A 15,783-nucleotide genomic window follows, 5' to 3' on the forward strand; every position below is an offset into this window, starting at 1 on the left:
ACAATTTTTCCCCAAGCTGTCTTTCCATCGGGGACATTGAAGTGAGCAGCGTTGGCCTTGACCTGAAAATAAACACGGCTAAAATAAACGGTCGAGAAGCCACGGCATTAACGCGGGCGGGCGAGCATTAAGTGCAGCTGTACCGCGGCCCGGAAGAGTGTTTTGATGTGCGGAACTCACGCGGCTCACGCAAGTCAAAATACTGAGCGCTTATGCCTACTATACCAAGGCATTCCTCGGCACTTATTCCGTAGCACTGGAATTGTGTGTGAGTGTTTTCTACACGCGGTAAACTGCCTTAGATTATTCTGAATCAACTGAACTCAAATTGACAAGTGGTTGAATAATGTATCTGGGTTTTCTTACTATATTTTTCGTTTGTCACGCATCATTTCGTTAATAACAATACTTAAAAAAAAGCACACTTTTTCGATTGGTATATATTTTTTATTAATATTCTTCTTCTACTCTTCATGATTTATTATCTGTAACCTTAGAGGAAAATTTTTAATCGCAGAATTTTTCAGTTTTTTGTACAGTTACCTGTTTTAAAAAGCGAAAAAAGAAATAATTAAAAATGTTTGTGATAATTGGAATATGTTCTTTACTTAAAGAAACACTTTATATAGTTAAAATATAATTTAGAGTTCTTAGGAGTGCACCATTGATAAGAATCATATTTATTTTTTTAAATAAAATTAAGACAGAAAAAAAAAATATCGACTGATATGAGCTTTTATTTATTTATTTATTTTTTTTATCAGTATTCTTCTACTATTTCTAATTTAATTATTTGTAACCTTACAGGAATATTTTGTCGCAAAAAATCCTTGTATATACTCGAAGTTAAAATATTATGTAGAGTTCTTATGAGTGCAGAATAGATAATAACCATATTTCATTTTAAAAATTTTCTTATTATTTTTTTTCGTTCGTCTCATGTAATTTTGTTAATAATATGTGATCAATGCAATTCAGCACTGGGAAACGTCTCTCTCTCTCTCTCTCTCTCTCTCTCTCTCTCTCTCTCTCTCTCTCTCTCTCTCTCTCTCTCTCTCTCTCTCTCTCTCTCTCTCTCTCTCTCTCTCTCTCTCTCTCTCTTCAGACTGTTTTTTATCGTTACCTGTGCTGCAGTCCGATGTCAGTCACTGTGCTGCAAGCATGAAGGTGTGCAGGGTAAAAATAAATAAAGAAAATCAACTCCTTTTTTCCTGAAAACTGCAAATGTAAAGTTTCACTTGAACTTAATTTTTCCACGTATTTCATCTCTCTCTCTCTCTCTCTCTCTCTCTCTCTCTCTCTCTCTCTCTCTCTCTCTCTCTCTCTCTCTCTCTCTCTCTCTCTCTCTCTCATTTCAACTCATTATTCTGCAAAATTATGATGAGTAAAAAGATGCAGACCATTTTTGCTTTAAGTGTGGAGCGTCGAGAGAGAGAGAGAGAGAGAGAGAGAGAGAGAGAGAGAGAGAGAGAGAGAGAGAGAGAGAGAGAGAGAGAGAGAGAGAGAGAGAGAGAGAGAGAGAGAGAGAGAGAGAGAGAGAGAGAGAGAGAGAGAGAGAGAGAGAGACGTATACTCTCAAAAAAAAAAAATAACGGCAAAACAAAATGTACCAAATATCATACAAGCTTTACACTGAAAAAACCTCGCACACCACTCCTTCCTAAGAATGCGCTGGTCTTTCCCTTCAAGGCCACCACCACAGCGGAATAACACACCTTCCCTTCCCTGAGATCCCCGTTCACCCCTCGCACTGAATGTCCTGCCGCTGTGTGCCGCCGTGTATTCTGCTGCGCATCAATAACAAGGAATCACAGCCCACGTCGTCAGCTTGGCAGGCACGAGATGCACAAGTTTGGCAAGCACCTGACACCCGAGTTAATTATGTACACCTGTGATATACGTACAGTGGCTTTCAGGAAGGAGCATAATATTGGTGTCATTTGTTATTCACACTTCCCTTTCCTTCCTGGTGATTCCTGGGACACCTCCTCCTCCTCCTCCTCCTCCTCCTCCTCCTCCTCCTCCTCCTCCAATTCCTCCTTCCGTCCTTGAAATTGTGTTGCGCCTGTCTGTCTTTGTCTGTCTCTGTCTGTTCATGTGTTCGCTTTGTTCCTTGTTTTTTGGAGTTTTGTATTGAACTGCAGAACCACGACCTCCAACTATTGCTGTTATTACGATTGCGACTCCCTAGTTTTGCGATTGACACACACACACACACACACACACACACACACACACACACACGATAGTAAACAGGAGGATAGCGAACAAAAGCTATCTCACCTGAATGTTGATGAAGAAGAGAGGACATACGTACACACAAAGAGGCTGGCTGTTCCGTGCCGTTGCTGTTGCTGCTGGGGCGAGGCAGACGCGGCGACGACAAATGTTAACAGCGACGCAGACGAATAGTTAACGTGAAGAGGGAAAAGGTGGGAGTGGATGGCTGTTCACTCTTGCGTACCGACCTGCCTTACCCTTCTTCGCTTTTGGCTTCTTTTACTACAGCGTACCAACCTGCTTTGTCCTTGCTTCCTTTAACCTCCTTTAGTCTTCCATACCAGCCTGTCTTACTCCTGCCTCTCGTGGCTTCTCATGGACCGTATTCTGAAACAGTTCAGCACCGCACCTCCATTGCATTCAAAAGATTCTAGTTGTTGAAGTTACACGGTTTTTAGGGTGTTTTTATGGTTCTAGTGACAGTTTAACGAGATTTTAACATTACCAGCAGGAAAACACTCTTGATAATCCGGATAATCATCTCAGTGGCCTTTGAAAATAGTCGCGGTGAGAAAGCAAAGCGTTTCAGAATACGGTTTACTTATATCTTACCTTACTGTCCTGCATCACGCTCGCTAGTCTGCCTTTCTCCTGCCTCGTCCTCACTGCCTCAAGCGTCTCCTCTCCGCCCACAGCTTGACCTGCTCCCCTCACCTCTCTCACCAGCCAGCCTCACCTCACCTCGCCTCGCCTCGCACGCCACCTCTGAATGCTATCGCTCCCTCACAAAATATATTTCCAGAAGGACATGATAAAAACTAGTCTTTTCGCGCCATAAATTTTAAGTGAAGGCAAAAAAACTAACACGCTGCTCTTGACTTTTTTCCGTGAGAGTTTTCAGGTTTCCGTATCACGACTTAATTATGGAGCTGATTATGATTTTTCGCACCTTCATTTCGAACTACGTAAATAAACTAAATCGCTAACATCAAAAAATTCGTGTGATTTTAGCTTTCGCAAAGGATTAATGTAAGGGCAAACAAAAATGGTAGCGGGGTTATACTGTGTTGTGAATATTATTTTAACCCTCTGACCTGCCATGGCTTCTTCACCTTTGATAAAAATAACCTAGAGTAAATTAAAGACACCATTAATGGCTAAGGAAGAGATCGAGCAATTCAAAGCTTTTCCGGTCAATAAAAATTATGCACGGTTATTCAGGTACGAGATGCCAGGTTATCATTGACAGCTGAAAGGTTAGAACACGAGTTGGCTGCCTGGTCTGGTCTGTCCTCTTCGCAGCGGCTCGGAGACAAGGGCACGGTGACTCCCTCCCTCTTACCCCTCTAGCACCCTTCTCCCCCGCCTCCCAACCAACACACACCAGCAACGGATGCAACACACTCCATCTCTGCAGCTGAGAGTGATGCAGAAACTTGCACCCTCACACACACACACACACACACACACACACACACACACACACACACACACACACACACACACACACACACACACTGGTACCTGTGAGCGTTGCATTTAAAGGAGATCTGTTACTGCATCGCCAGGTGGATACTGTCTTGTGCCCCGCCAGGAGAGGGAAGGAGGGTGGAGGAGGCAAGGTGGAAGCGAGAGGAATATAGGCGATGCGTTCATTAGTCGCAAAAGAACACGAAATACGTCCTCCAAACTGACATACTTTCCCAGATGCTTTAGTACTTCAGGTGGTTGGGACAAAAATGTATTCAGTCCACCTATCTCTCTATTTATCTATCATACTGTTTGTTTATCTGTCTACTTATCTATCTCTTTATCTATCTATCAATCAGTCTATCTATCTATTTATTTATCTACCTAACCTAACCTACCTTAATCAATTTCTCTCTCTCTCTCTCTCTCTCTCTCTCTCTCTCTCTCTCTCTCTCTCTCTCTCTCTTTATATATATATTATACATATATTCATATTTAATAATTATGGAAAATCAACTGTGTTGTGTGGAACCTGAAGTTCCCCTTCTCCTATAACGAAGCATCGGTGTGTGTGTGTGTGTGTGTGTGTGTGTGTGTGTGTGTGTGTGTGTGTGTGTGTGTGTGTGTGTGTGTGTGTGTGTGTGTGTGTGTGTGTGTGTGTGTGTGTGTGTGTGTGTGTGTGTGTGTGTGTGTGTGTGTGTGTGTGTGTGTGTGTGTGTGTGTGGAATTCCCTTCCTTCCAAGAGGGCAGGTGGCTGAACACGTTCACCACAAGCTCTCCCCTCGCCGCCACCACCGCGACTTATCAGTGGTACCTTCCTTGTGCAGCTCGCTGTTGCTCACAATGAACGCTTAACCAGTGCAGTAAAGAAGTCAATAATATTTACATGTTAATACTCCTCACATATACGTATAATCACGATATGTTTATACGAATATAAGTATTATGATATTTTACGAAATACATGAAAATAATCCAGATGCTAGTCATGTTTTAACATAATTATGTACATGGAAATATAATAATTTGCTGCAGATATATAACATTTTACGTAGAGAAAGCATGATTCCATTAAATAAGAATCTTTGCTAAAGAGTTGCGCGATGCTCATGAAAATGTGCATCGTGTTGCTGGAAACGTTCCTCGCATACCACCGCTTTGAGCAGGGGAAGGAAAACTCCTCAGGTGAATGCATAGTGCTGCCTTTATTCGGGAAGACTGTAGAAATGCTGATTGCTTCCTGTCCAAATTTCAAATTATTCATTTATTCCAACGTTGAATACCCATTGTGAAATTTAATTATATTTTCAAGTTATTGCAATTGTGTTGTGCTTCAGTTTGTGAAATTAGCTAAACATAGTTTGTAACAATGAAAACACACTGAGATCATCGCTGTTCTGCCGGTCTGGTGCAACGGTGCCACTATTACTGCACCGTCAAGACACTATTCCTGCTTCTTGGAACATTCCAGTTTTGTTTATCATACGATGCTTTTCTAACATGTCCTCCTTTCTGTTAATTCTATCAGCTTTGGTCGCACTTCTTTAGCTTGTGTGGTTCTTTCCGCTTCTCTAATCAGCATTGCGTGTCTCGTGCTATTCTCTTGCACCTTTTATTTTTTTTTCTTAATTTTCCTCTATTTGAAATTTTGCAAGCCATTCTTTCCTTTCATTGTCTCCAAGGAGTGTATTCATACGTACAAGTTTCCACAACTTCTACCATGGAACCTTCTTTCGTTTCTCCTCACTGCTCATTCCAAACTCACCAAGTGGTCTCGTTCCCATTCTTAAAATCAAACCAGAGTATTTGCATTTAAATGGAATATTACAAAATTCGTAATAAGTTATTCATATACTTCAGCATTCTTATAAAAGTACACAACTATTTTTCTAGTGTATGAAGAAACTATTTTTTTTTTCTCTCTCTCTCTCTCTCTCTCTCTCTCTCTCTCTCTCTCTCTCTCTCTCTCTCTCTCTCTCTCTCTCAGTCACATTAAAGTTTCAGAGGTTCTCTTGGTCAGCAACAGCAGGGACCAAGACGATCTATCACCTCTTTCCTTCTCGAGGTTTCATTCCTCCTCTCCCCTCCTCCCGGCACAGGTCGCCCCTGTCCACCCCGCCCTTCTCTTCCTGCCTTGCCGACACAGTTGCTCCCTGCCTTGCTCCCGCCATCTCGTTTCCTTCTCTCCATACATTTGCCACTCATAAAGCACCTCAGGCAAGAAGACTATTTGGAGATCTGCCCATCCATCTGTCTATCTATCTGTCTGTCTGTCTGTCTGTCTATACGAGTATGTCTGTCTCAATTTATTTTTGTTTGTACGAGTTAATCAGATGGAATACACTGCCAGCAAATATTTCCTTCTATTATACTTAGATGTGTGTGTGTGTGTGTGTTACAAATTAGGAAGAGAAAGGTCAAGTTAGAAAAACTACATCGTGTATATAATAAATAAATAAACAAATAAATAAATAAATAAATAAATAAATAAATAAAATAAATAAATAATAACAACAGCCTCCATCACATATGCAAAAAAAGTACTTCTGTAAGGCATGACTGAAGTTTTCACATAAAAGAAAAGAAAAAAAAAACTGTTGTACCGAAAGACAAGAAAAAGAAGAAGAAGAAGAAAAAAAATACTACACTGATTGCCAGAGGGTATACGAGTAACCAACAGCAACCCACAACGAGTAAAATAAATCTTACATTCCACTTTGCTACATGACATTACAGAATCACTCGTACGTAACAAGCGGTAACTGCGTATACACAAGAAGCATAGTTAATGTAGTCAAAAGATCAGGTTTACATACTACCATTGTATTACCTCGGCAATGTACACTAGTGGCTTGTTTCAAGGTGCACCGCGCGGTTAACCAAGATTGCTGCTACCATTCCCCTACCACGAGACTCAAACGATGATGTCCAAAAAAAGAAAAACAAAAAATCAAGTGGTAATTAGAAAAGGAAGACGAAGAAGAAAAGAAAGAAAGAAAGAAAGGAGGAGGAGGAGGAGAAGGAGGAGAAGGAAGAGGAGGAGGAAGAGGAGGAGGAGGAGGAGGAGAAAAGAAGAAAAAGAAGAAAATGAGAATAACAAAAGAACAAAGAAGTAAAGAAAGGAAGGAAGAGGAAGAAGAGGAGGAGGAAGAGGAGGAGAAGGAAAAGAAAAAGAAAACAACAACAAAAAAGAATAAAAAAGTAAAAAAGTAAACCAAAGACAAACGCAGGAACACGTGTGGGTGGTGGTGACAGCAACACAGCAGCAGCATCCAGTCTACATCCCGAAGAAACGTCTCCAGCGCGGCCGAGGGTCACGTAAACACAAGTTTGCTGCTCTGGACCAAACTTTCAGTAGTAAATCTTTGGGAGCGCCACATACAGACAAAACAAACACACACACACACACACACACACACACACACACACACACTCTCTCTCTCTCTCTCTCTCTCTCTCTCTCTCTAGCCTTGGGGAATTCATTCATTTTATGCAAGCGATTTTCCTCTTGCTTGCCTTCGCGCAGCGTGTCCAATGAGACCTGTCAGTCTGCCTCGGCGCTCGCGACTCCCACCACACACACACACACACACACATTAGAGCAGGATGGACTTTCCGCTTTCCGCCTCCTCCTTTTCTTATTTCTGTTTTTAATTTCTTATTTTCCAGTTTATTTCTCCTCCACTTACTTCTCCACTCTTTTTTCTTTCTTTCTTCTTTAATTCTTCTTTCTGAATTCTCCTTTATTTTATTTTCTAGCTCGTAGTTTTATTCCTCTTCTTTTTTTTATCTCATCTTCATTTATTCTTTTCTTTTTAATCCTATTCCTTCTCCTCGTTCTGTTCCTCCTCTTCCTCCTCCTCCTCCTCCTCCTCCTCCTCCTCCTCCTCCTCCTCCTCCTCCTCCTCTCACGTCTGCAATGTATTATTTTCATTCTCATTCTCTCTCGCAGTCTCAAGCTTTAGTTTGGTCTCCCTTTCGCAACAGCCATTTTCTCTGTCATTACTTGCTGATTTCACTTTCCCGACTTCCATTGTACATGAGAGAGAGAGAGAGAGAGAGAGAGAGAGAGAGAGAGAGAGAGAGAGAGAGAGAGAGAGAGAGAGAGAGAGAGAGAGAGAGAGAGAGAGAGAGAGAGAGAGAGAGAGAGAGAGGTAACTATAAAATTCAAAAGAAAAAAAATCACTAGAGCTTAGGAAGAAAGTTAATATTTATGCATTTTTTTTTGTCCAGCATTTTTGAGGTGCCTGTAACACGTCATATTTTTCCCCCCTGACGTGATTACGCTAAAAGGTGCTAAAAAGGATGGAAGTAAAAAATTCAACATTGGAAATTTGCAACTACGAGGCGATGCAATACTTGTCGAACATTAATTTTTCAGATAAGAGTAAATGACTTCAAGCTTTTTTTTTTTTTTTCTTATTTCTCCTTCACCCTCTCACACAGATGCACATTGCTTCGTGTTCTTAAATGTTTTCTCTTACCTCATCTCTACTGCTATTAAAACTTTCCCTTTTATTTGGCACCTTTTTCCATAATTACTAATCGCTGATATATTTCCTCTTGCTCTGCAGTTACCTCGAATCATTATAACAACTAGAAATTGCTAAATTTATTCTTTAACCTCTTTTCCATCTTTGTTGTCGATACGTATACAGATTTCATTGTTTTTACTGCCGTGAATTGCTACATATGGCAGTGAAATGGTTAACTAATGCTATTTTCATTATTGTATTGACAGTTTAACAAGGATTCTGCTTCATCACCGAGAAAAATACCCACGAATTAATAATTTTTGTCGCCTTTGAAACACCGTCCTGTTGAGAAAAAGAAACTTCTGAGAGTTCGTATCATGTAGCTAAAGGTTCACACCACTGTACTCTGCTTCACCGATTCTGGTAACGGTATTTCAGGAGTCGAGTGCACGCGAACATAATACTCGTAACTGCGGCTGACTGACGCTCTCGCCCGCTGCCTGGCACAGATATTCACGTTTTCTGTTGAGTGTGAGATAAATTGACTTTGCATTTCTACCCAAATCTTCAATCATTTACAAGATACGATAATCTGTAAATGAATAAAGGTTTTGGTAGGGATATAAAATCAATTCGCCGCACGTCTAACAAAGAGAGCATAAATTGATAGTATTTCTACTAAAATCCTTAATAATTTAAAAGATACGAGATTACCTGTAAATAAATATACGCAAAACCACTTAGCCGGACGTATGATAGAGAACACTTTAATATCTGAGCCTTTCAGTGCACAAGAGCATTAGACAGTGGGAGTGTTACGTATCATTCCCTCCCTCTGCGTTATTCTCTCTCTCTCTCTCTCTCTCTCTCTCTCTCTCTCTCTCTCTCTCTCTCTCTCTCTCTCTCTCTCTCTCTCTCTCTCTCTGTATTATTCTCTCTGCATTTCTTTTCATATTTCGTTTTCCTCTATCACCATGACCTCCTGCACTGAACTTAGATACTTTTTGTCGTTCATCATGATCTGCTATCTGCTTACTTATTTGTGGATACTTCTTTTCACCAATGCCTCTCTCCCTTAGCCTTTGTCACCGTATTTATTATCGTCTCAAGTCATTTTGGTTGTATGGGCGGAATTCTTAGCTAGGAATTCCGGCACATGTTGGGGTGTACTCGTGGTAAGAACGTTGCCATGCAGGCGAAACTGAGTATAACATCAGCATCTTCATTTACACATCCAAGCGCAAATCACGACACCAACAGACCGTGGTAATAATGACAGGAAGAATAGACTGCAATGCCGCATTACGAAAGATGATAAAACGCAAATAGGGGGAGAAATATTGACACTCCTAATCGCCCGAATTTCCATCACAACGAAACCGGTGACCACTAACAAAGGCAACGGCCAATCAGAGGGGAGAGGAGGTACTCACCCGCCAATCATGGGACACAATGGTCAGTCATCCACCAATCAGAATCAGACGCTCACTACCTGAAGGGAGGGGAAAAAAAAAAAAATCCACCGTGAATAAAAAAAATCATAAAGCTGATGATGATGATGATGATGATGATAACAACAACAACAACAACAACAATAATAACAGCAATATTTGTACCACTACTACAACCAATGATGGATGTTACTACCACTACTTCTACTACTACTACTACCACCACTACTACTACTACTACTACTGCTACTACTACTGTTACTACAATAATGATAATAATAATAATAATAATAATAATAATAATAATAATAATAATAATAATAATAATAATAATAATAATAAGAGGAAGAAGAATGATAATAATGATAACAGTAGCAACAACAACAACAACAACAACAACAACAACAACAACAACAACAACAACAACAACAACAACAACAACCATCATGCCACCACCACCACCACCACCACCAGGGGCATCGCGTGTGATCATTTTCCGGCTCACTCGGGCAGAGGCGGGACCGCAAACTTCACCCGCGTTCAACCATAAATTCCTGTTTATTTGATTAATTTTCATGAAGTAATTTACACCAAGATGGAATGCAATCATTGGGTGAGTGTGTGACTAATTGAATTAATGAAAAAAAAAAAAACTCATGTCTCTTATTAGTCTGTCTGTCTATCTATACGTAGGCACATCATCTTTACGAGTATATATCTGCATATCTATCTATCTATCTATCTATCTGTCTACCTAAAAACTATTTACCTATCTATTTATCTAACTTACTTATCTATCCATCAATCTACCTATCTATTTTTCTATCTATCCAGTAACCGAGCAATCTACTAAACTACCTATCTATCAATCTATCTATCTCAGTAGAAAAGCTGGACCGAGGCTAAGAGGAAAGCCTTGAGATGGTAACGTTTGTGTAACGTCGGGCGCATAAAGTTGGAGGGTGGAGAGGAGGCGATACCGGTGAAGAGCCCAGCACAGGTCATCACGTTTCCTTTGATCGATTCTTGAGCTAAATAGGAACTTTGCATCATGCGGGGTAGTTTAGTTACTTATATTTAGTCAAGGATGAATCTGAAGTTGACATTACAGTTCGTTTGGGGACAGCAGTACAGGGTTTGTGTTCATGTAGGCAGACAAAAGACTTCAGTCCGAAATGGAAACATACAGAACATTTCACGATTCGTAACACAAACAGACTGACAGAAAACTTCGATTCGTAAAATAAGTAAGCAGAAAACTTCAACACGTAACACGAGCAGACAAAAAAAAAAAAAAAAAAAAAACAGAAAACTTCACATCGTAACACAAATAGCTAGAAAATTCCACATCGCAACACAAGCAGATAAAAAACCCTGCCGTAACACAGGCGCGAGGTGTGTGAGTGGCGTGGCCTGGCAGAGCGGCGGAGAGCGACGTATTGCAGAACAAGGGTGCAGGGGTTAGTGAGGGAAAGTGGGTGTAATGGCGAGTGAGCGTGAGGGTGAGTGAGGGGGAGAATCAGTGGTAAGGGAGAATCACGGCAAAGTGAGCGTGAGGGAGGGAGTGAGTGGGTAGCAGGGAAGGCAGAGCTAACAGCCTGCACATCGATGGCTGGTCGGGGAGAGGCTCGCCAATGGCTTGTTGCACCCCACACCAAGCGCTTCGTTTGTAGTCTAATTCAGTATCAGCTCGTATCCCGCAGCTTTATCGGTTCAAGCGAATAGCACAGGTGTGGAAGGGGGACGGTGGTGGCGCTGTCGAATCTATGGTTGGATCAGGAGGAGGAGGAGGAGGAGGAGGAGGAGGAGGAGGAGGAGGAGGAGGAGGAGGAGGAGGAGGAGTAGGAGGGTAGGAACAGAAGGGCACTAGTATTAACAACAATACCCGGAAAAAAGTTAACCAATCGTGTAAGGCCCTTTGATGACATTTCCCCCTTAATGTAGAGAGAAGAGGGGCAGAAGGTCCATTTGTAGGGTTCAAAGGGAGGCAGCGGGGAGCAGTGAATCTGAATATAGAGATGGGGGTGATGAGGAGGGCAGGGCAGGGCAGGGAGGGAGAGAGGAACCACGGGGGTAACGAACGGACCAGGGAAGGTAATAAAAGTAAGTAGTATTGAGAGAGAGAGAGAGAGAGAGAGAGAGAGAGAGAGAGAGAGAGAGAGAGAGAGAGAGAGAGAGAGAGAGAGACGACCTCCAACACCTTTGAAAATTGGACAAGAGGAAGGAAGGCAGACCAGACCACCACCTGTTTACGACGTGTATTGAAAACTTGCTCCTCTCCTTTCTACTCTTTACTTTTCCTTTCCTTTTCACCTCAGTGTCTCCTTCCGCCTCTTTATCCCCTAAAGGAAGGACGATGTTTGTTTTCAGTCTGTAAACACGCACGTAGATAAACATGTAGTAAACACACACACACATACACACACACACACACACACACACACACACACACACATATCCATACAGATACGCCTCCACGACCGAGAGAGAGAGAGAGAGAGAGAGAGAGAGAGAGAGAGAGAGAGAGAGAGAGAGAGAGAGAGAGAGAGAGAGAGAGAGAGAGAGAGAGAGAGAGCGCTCCATGGCTTCCACCAAAAACATACTACACATATTTGCAAAGAAAATAAAAATGTTCTGAGATTAGCCGCCATCAAGGAAAGACTAGTAAAAATATTCTCATGCTTCGGGGAGTTAAGACTGGAAGCAGTGAGAGACATGAAATCTGAAAATTATAATGTTTGTTCCCTTCTTTGCCAGGTGTGTGCGGGCGTGTGGGCGCGCAGGAGCGGGTGTGTGGGGAATGGGCGTGTGTGGAGCGCCTCTGGAAACTGCAACCTCCTGTAACCCCCTGCAATCCAGCTGTTCCTGCTTCTGCTGCTGCTGCTGCTGTTGTTGTTGTTCTTCTTCCTGTTCTTGTTGCATCACTGTCTAACGGGTTTCAGTTCACTTTATTCTCTCTCTCTCTCTCTCTCTCTCTCTCTCTCTCTCTCTCTCTCTCTCTCTCTCTCTCTCTCTCTCTCTCTCTCTCTCAGTTTATCATAATATACGTATATAAACGAGGCAGTATTTATAAGTTATTTTCCTTCATAAATTTCCTTGTTATCAGCGGACTCTTTCCTGCAGGTTATGAAGACACGTTGCCCGGCGCTGATTGCTCCCCGTGCAGTGCTTGTCTCTGTTGGACGGAGCAGCCACGCAGGAGTGAACAACACTGTCAAAACAGTACGATACTAGAGAGGCAGGTGACTGGACACCATGTTATGTGCACGGACCTGTACGAATGGCCGACGTTCCATTATCGAATCATATTGAAGTATCGAGCTATGTTTAGCAGTAGATACATTTTAAAAGGAAGTGAATTAGAAGTATAGAAAACAACAACAACAACAACAACCGGTGATATACTTTTTGATATATAATCCGTGGTTAATCACTTCTCTGTGCGTGTGTGGCTCTGTGGTGAGACTGGTGATTCTTGGGAGTGTTCTCAAGAATGGTGTACGATGTCCCGCTCGAGAAACAGGAGACAGAAGTAGCACGGACACGCGCGGCCGGTGGCAGGTGGAGGGCGAGCGAGTGCCGGCGTCACAGCGGGCGGCCCCCAGTCGGCTCCAGCGCAGGAGTCAGCATGGCCCCGCGTGGGTCGTGCTGGCCGTGCTGTCCCCTCCTGTCCACAGGTGAGGCAAAGCAAACAATGAAGACGCTGTTTTGTTACTCTTGTTTCTAGTGGTTATGTGTGATTCTGTCTCGAAATTCCTCTTTTCAGATTAAATCCCTTTTCGAAGTCGCTGTTTTTTAATAAGGCTTTTCCAGGTGTGTCTGTCTTGTGCCATTCTTTTGGTTATTCCTTTGTCTCTCAGCCTTTAAATCTTATCCTACACCTTACTTTTCGCATTCCCATCACCTCCATACCCACGGCTTGTCTTGCAGCGTGCTGCTCTTTATTTCTTCTCAGATATCAAACCATCTTAGTCTTGCGTCCTGGACTCTCTTAGACACTTCCACGACATTCATCCATCCTTTAAAAAACTGCAGGACGTCTGATTAGCTCTCCAGGTAGACGGTGCGTCCTTTGGGAGAGGTGGAGAGGTTTAATACTGCATACAGATTAAAAAAAATAATAATAATACTGCACACAGATAAAAAAAAAAAAAAAAAAAAAACTTGCTGAGGGAAAGGACCAGACACATAGTAAGAATATCTGACAGTTCGACACATAAATGGATAGCGCATGAGATGACAGGTATTGGCCGCCATTTCAAGATCCTTACAAGTCGTCACGCTGGGGATGGAGGAGACTTGACGATGCTTAGAAATGCATTAACACCCTGGACTAGAAATAAGGAGAGAGAGGGTCCGAAAAACAACCGAGACTGATATACTATAAGTGAGGGTGTTTAAGCAACTTCTGAGACTTCCACAAGTAAGCATAGCCTAGCTGCGTTAGAGGAATTTTTGACAACCTAGTAATGGACTGGTGAAGAAGAGAAGAGAAGAGAAGAGGGTCCGAGGGATAGATATCATGGTAAGGTCGCTTGTCAGGTGAGGGAGTGTATATACTTTTTGTCCCTCGTTCCCCTCCACGCCCTCTGTTGAGCCGCTGTAAGGTCCCCTTGGTATTTCCCTCCACCACCATCACCGCCGCCACCACCGCCATCGCCACTGTCTGATGCTCTGGCTCCACTTTCAGGTTTCTTTTTCCCAATCAAGTGCAGCGGCCAAATAAAAGTTGAGTGGAACAATGAAGCCTCGTTTTTCAGGTTCGCGTCAGTGTGTGGGAAGGGGAAAAGTGTGGAATGGAAAAGATGCCTATTGTATTATCGCTTATCAGTCATTCTCAGCCTGTGGAGAGCAGAGCATTGTGTGGGTGGGTGGGTGGATGGGTGGGTGGGTATTTGGTGGGTGGAAAGTGTGTGTGTGTGTGTGAGTGCTGTCTGATGTACGTATTCTTACTAGCAGAATAACAAGTACGACTGGTGCTTGCTGTTACCATCTTTATAACGGAGAGGAAGATAATGATGCATAAATTGGTTTGCTATAATTACCAAAGTGAAAATGAGCAATAAGGTGCAGCTACACGCGGGCTGTCCACTGGTACAGACGGCAGCACACCTGAGGCACGAGCACTCAGTAGAGGAGCACCCACGAGAGAGAGAAAGAAGAAAAGAAAAATGTTGGCGCGACGGTATATGATTCCTTTAATAATTCATTCAATTTTCGTCGGGCATTCAATTAATTTTGTGCCCGTCGCCATACCGTGAGAGAAAACACACACCAAGGAATTGTTGATGAGAATACATTTCCGTTCCCTTCAGAGGAGTTGTTTACATTATTCCCTCGTCACATTCCTGTCTTTGTGTCGTTGGTTCGAGGAATCCTTTAACTTTAATGATGATGAGGTGGCGAGACAGTCAAGGTCGGGTGAATTCCGCGAGAAGCTTGGTAATCATTACGGTCTGATTGGCAAGACGTCGTGTGCCGTGAGTGTCCTGTCAGGGGGTTCGATTCCCAGCATGTGATAAACCTCCTTCCATTCTGAGCCTCGCCGTGTGGTCCGTGGTGTTTGCTGGTGGTGCTGCGCCCTTTGCTTTACTCTGATCAACGCAGCTCGATACTACGCCTTTTCCCTTATATTGGTCAATGCAACTTCGACCCTGTTAAAAATGTTGAAACTATAAATGCAACTTCTACTCAGTTAAAACTGTTGTAACCATCTTTTGATCATTGCAGCTCTTGATACTAAGCCTTTTCCCTCACCTTGATCAATGCAAGTTCTACCCTATTAAAACTATTTTCTTTCTGCTCAATGAGAAAATCTTCATTCTTTTATATGCCTTGTTAGAATACTGAGCAATTACCTGACAATGCAATTATAGCTTTATCGTCATACCTCTTACTTGCTGCCGTGTCATCCTTCTCGCACTTTTCACCATTTCTTCAAGACATATTATTTCATCAGTCACATTTCACTTCCCCATTTTCTATGCATATTTCTCGGTAATATTACTTCCACTACAAGACTTTCTACACGCGTTCCCTTGCAGACTCCCTACTCAGTTTCTGCACTGAGACATCCGGGGTTACCGTCGCTCTGTTGCTATTGCTCAACAGCCCTTGGGATATTCACCTCAACTCCACTCCTTTCCAAAGCGTATTTCCTCTCTAAT

General features: G+C 42.5%; 1 protein-coding gene and 1 long non-coding RNA gene across 12 annotated transcripts in view; one reads left to right on the plus strand and one right to left on the minus strand.

The window, feature by feature from the left end:
- Nucleotides 1-15,783, minus strand: part of LOC135109286 (uncharacterized) — a 191,548-nt gene that overhangs the window by 24,451 nt on the left and 151,314 nt on the right. For all 3 annotated transcript variants that reach the window (XR_010272651.1, XR_010272650.1, XR_010272649.1), the window contains one exon: nt 9,599-9,657. This is a non-coding gene — a long non-coding RNA (uncharacterized LOC135109286). The remainder of the gene's footprint in view (nt 1-9,598; nt 9,658-15,783) is intronic.
- LOC135109240 (hemicentin-2-like) overlaps nt 1-15,783 on the plus strand; it is a 43,458-nt gene that overhangs the window by 9,001 nt on the left and 18,674 nt on the right. For all 9 annotated transcript variants that reach the window (XM_064020553.1, XM_064020546.1, XM_064020497.1 and 6 more), the window contains exon 2: nt 12,740-13,293. In XM_064020553.1, the coding sequence (XP_063876623.1) occupies nt 13,110-13,293 (184 nt within the window). In that variant the 5' untranslated portion in view covers nt 12,740-13,109. The remainder of the gene's footprint in view (nt 1-12,739; nt 13,294-15,783) is intronic.

The sequence above is a fragment of the Scylla paramamosain genome, chromosome 2, assembly GCF_035594125.1.
Source record: "Scylla paramamosain isolate STU-SP2022 chromosome 2, ASM3559412v1, whole genome shotgun sequence".
Lineage (NCBI taxonomy): Eukaryota > Metazoa > Arthropoda > Malacostraca > Decapoda > Portunidae > Scylla > Scylla paramamosain.